General features: G+C 33.1%; 1 protein-coding gene across 1 annotated transcript; it reads right to left on the bottom strand.

Annotated features, from left to right (window-relative positions):
• Positions 1–441: 441 nt before the first annotated feature.
• LOC145661852 (glutamate receptor ionotropic, kainate 4-like) lies at positions 442–1,704 on the bottom strand. Its single transcript, XM_081727193.1, has one exon. It carries the CDS (start codon positions 1,702–1,704, stop codon positions 442–444), a length of 1,263 nt encoding a protein of 420 aa, XP_081583319.1.
• Between the last annotated feature and the right edge of the window lie 1,772 nt (positions 1,705–3,476).

Here is a 3,476-nt window from a genome sequence, read left to right as displayed (position 1 = left end):
TTTTTCTTGTTCTTTGTTCAGAAGAAAACATACGGCGGAAGAAATGTGGCAACAGCGCGCTCCATTTACTCTGTACTGTAATCTACGAGTGAGACGCTTTATAGCATAGGTCCGGTTTTTTCGTTTATATATAATAACGCAAAGTCAAGTAGATAGGGCATAATTTAGTCTTTGACAACACCGTATATTTGTATTTTCCTTTCCAAAAGAATTGACCAGCCACTGCCACTGAAATGTATATTGAAGTACTTCGGTTCAGTCTTTTATATCCTTATGTTATGAATATGTCACATGATGTATGCTTTACAATTCCTTATCCATTTTAAGGAAACATTTTTGTATTTTAAACACTAAGCAAACACTACATTTTAAATTACTAGTTTTTAATAATATTGAAATATTTCCTTTGGGACCAAAACTATTATACGTTGGCCGATTCCATTACTTAGATATTATGCAACTTGTTTTCAATGATTTCTTTCCTAAACTCATTAGTTTTTCCATAACAAAAACAACGAAAGAACCAATGGTTCCAATTAATAGCATAAGAAATGCTCCCATGATATCATTCAGCTCCAACGGACGAATCAGTTCTTCTGTCTTATGTTGGAAATCTGTAATGAAGATATCACATAATTCTCTGGCCCAGTGTTCGACTAATCCTAACTCTATTACTTGTATAACATATGAGTTAAAGAGTTCAACAAGAGGTGAATTTACATTAAACATGAAAGCATAATAACTAGAGGCTGCAATTTCTTTCATTATATGTAGGGTTTTCAAGTTATTTATTTCTATGAATTCTGCACCAGATGTAAATTCACCAAGTGTATTTTCTACTGGAATTGCTAATTCACCTTTAGTTATTAAGTTGTTTAACTGTTTTGGTTCCTGTGTCATTATTTGTCTTTTTAGAATTTGTTTAATAGCATGATTAGTCGACAATGTAAGTGTATTCTCCCATCCGTCAAGATCACTACCCCAATTTAGGCCAGAATCCAAAAGCTGTTGTAGTGTATCTATTGGAGTGTTATATCTAGGTATAGTAAGGTGTGATACAAGGTTCGAGTTGTATGCCGTTATTAGGAGAACAGATGTTATGAACATCCAAGTTACTAAATGCCTTAATCCTTCATGAGCCTCACTTGGAATAGGAAATCCAATAGTTATTGACACAGAATAAAGAACACAATAGATGTAACTGCGATACGGATCTTTGATAGGTAACTTTAGTATCAAATTAATTATAAATGAAAATGTGTACAATGTAATAGAATTGAAGATAACGAATCCAATAATCACTAGCCATACGACAGATGAAAAGGAACGAACTATTGACCATAAGAAATACTTATTTTTAAAAACAGGAGTCAGGAAAGTTGATTCACATGTACCATGGACCCATGAAAATTGAAAAAGCTCATAGCGTTGTACTGTAATGTACAATGATGGTATTCCAACATGATACTTATAGCCTCTCAGTCTACCAAAGACACTTTCCATAGTTGCATTATCTGTGTGGTCACCCCATACTTCAACGACATCAACTTTCCATGTAAAATTATACTTCCTAGAGAAATGATACATTATTCTATATTCTATTCCATCATAAGAATCCTCATTCACTATTGTCCATGGCGGATAAGGATAGAAAGATAAGCTTATTGATATACCATTTAGATTTAGATTATGTTTTGCTTTCATGTTCGTAGACTTAAGTGTCGATATGTCTACTTCTTCTAATTTGAGAGGTTTCAAGTCATTGGTCAAAATTTGATACAATAAATAAACTTCTGAGTAATTATGATTAGCTTGCTTGTAAGGTAGTAATAAAATGTAAGTGAAAGGAAAGAAACGCGTGGCCTTACATCTAAGATAATTCGTCAGTGATATTTCGTTTTCATTTATTAAAAATAGAAATTTTCCTTGTTTTCTCTGAGTTGCTTGTTTACTTGTTTCAGATAAAGCAAGAAAGGTTTCACAGATGTTACTTGTTAAAATTACCATATGATTGCAATTTTGATTCATTGAATCTACAAGTAACTTTTGTTCCTCATTTTCGTGGAGGACCATCGTGTTAATGACATACAATGACGAAGCTGAGTGGCTAACAATGTTGCTTGTTATGGAGGCAATTTCATCGATGGTACTGTGTCTATTGTCGTAGAATACTGTGCACTCAAAGTCGGTATATTCCTTGATAAAAGGCATTATGTTTTCCGCATATTTCCACTGATGAAATTTTCGCATCGAAATGCATCCTGTACACCACAGAAGTTGAATGTAAATTGTTACCTTATTCATTATCAGATACATTTCCTGTAATATAAAGAATCATTTGTATAGTAATTAATTAATATTGGTAGAAAAATTAACTACACTATGATTCAACAAAATGAAAACAGGCGTGTGACTATCTCACATATATATCCTAATTATAAAAAAAAATAAGTCTATTTTCTCTTTCGTCCTCTATGTTATGCATGTTTATGTTTTCCTCATTCTTGGTGGAGAAACTGTAGTTTGCTTCATATAGCGTCGTTTAGCGAAACGAGTTGTTAGATGAAGGCAGAACAACTCTTCTTCGTTTGTATGATTGGAAAAGAATATAAAAACATACGTGTAAAATTTCATGGGTGAACAACATTCTTAACCATATTTAAAATGAAAATACTTATTCTGTTATTCGCATTTAAAATCAGTAATTAAGTAAGAATCTTTCGTTAGAAATGTTTAGTGAGGTAGAATCCTTGCCTTTGGTCCGACACCACAATTGTACATTTCGGTGGACGTCCTAAATGGATGAGCAATGTGTGTCCTTAAGATGGTCCTCCAGTTCATGGAGGACGCAAAAGTTGCTAGGTGCAAGATCATGGCTGAATGGGGGATATGGGAGGACAGTGTACCTAATCTTTAATATTGAGAACAAAATTCAGAATCTAGTATAATTTGTTGTTTGTCTTGTAGTGACTCCATATCTTTACTGCTTTCTATGATTTGAGTGAGAAATGCAGAAGTTGATTCCAAATGAAATAGAAGAAACAGGCTACACAAAATAAGAAACTGGAAAAGAAAGAAATGATAATTATTAAAAGAAGTAGCAGTGTCACCTGTACATTACATGAAAAAGTTTGGTTTGTTGCCTTCGATCAGAAAGTAGTTGATTTATGCCACTTCCGGTTTTAATAGGCAGATTGGAGCAGAGATGAACTATATTTGTTTTACTTTTAGTTGATTTCAGAAAACAACTTCTTGCTATCTGTTACCGTTTTACTCTATAGTGATCAACGTTAAGAACAACAGTCCTTCATTTTTGTCACTTGCGGTTGTAGTAAAGAGATTACAGTGGCCGTAGAATATATTCATGGAACGCTTAAGACATCGTTGAAAACCACTTCCTGTTTTCTGTTATTGTAAACCAAACTCTTTAAAAATCAATGCGTATATATAACATAAGTTTATTCTATACATGAATG

This window comes from Thermobia domestica, chromosome 10 (assembly GCF_964235325.1).
Source record: "Thermobia domestica chromosome 10, izTheDome1.hap1.1, whole genome shotgun sequence".
Taxonomy (NCBI): domain Eukaryota; kingdom Metazoa; phylum Arthropoda; class Insecta; order Zygentoma; family Lepismatidae; genus Thermobia; species Thermobia domestica.
Note: the sequence above shows the minus strand (reverse complement) of the source record. Positions and strands in the feature narration are given on the sequence as shown.

Bases quoted from the DNA above. Each gene is read 5' to 3' on its own strand.
- LOC145661852 (XM_081727193.1), bottom strand. From the start codon at position 1,704: ATGAAAGCAAAACATAATCTAAATCTAAATGGTATATCAATAAGCTTA.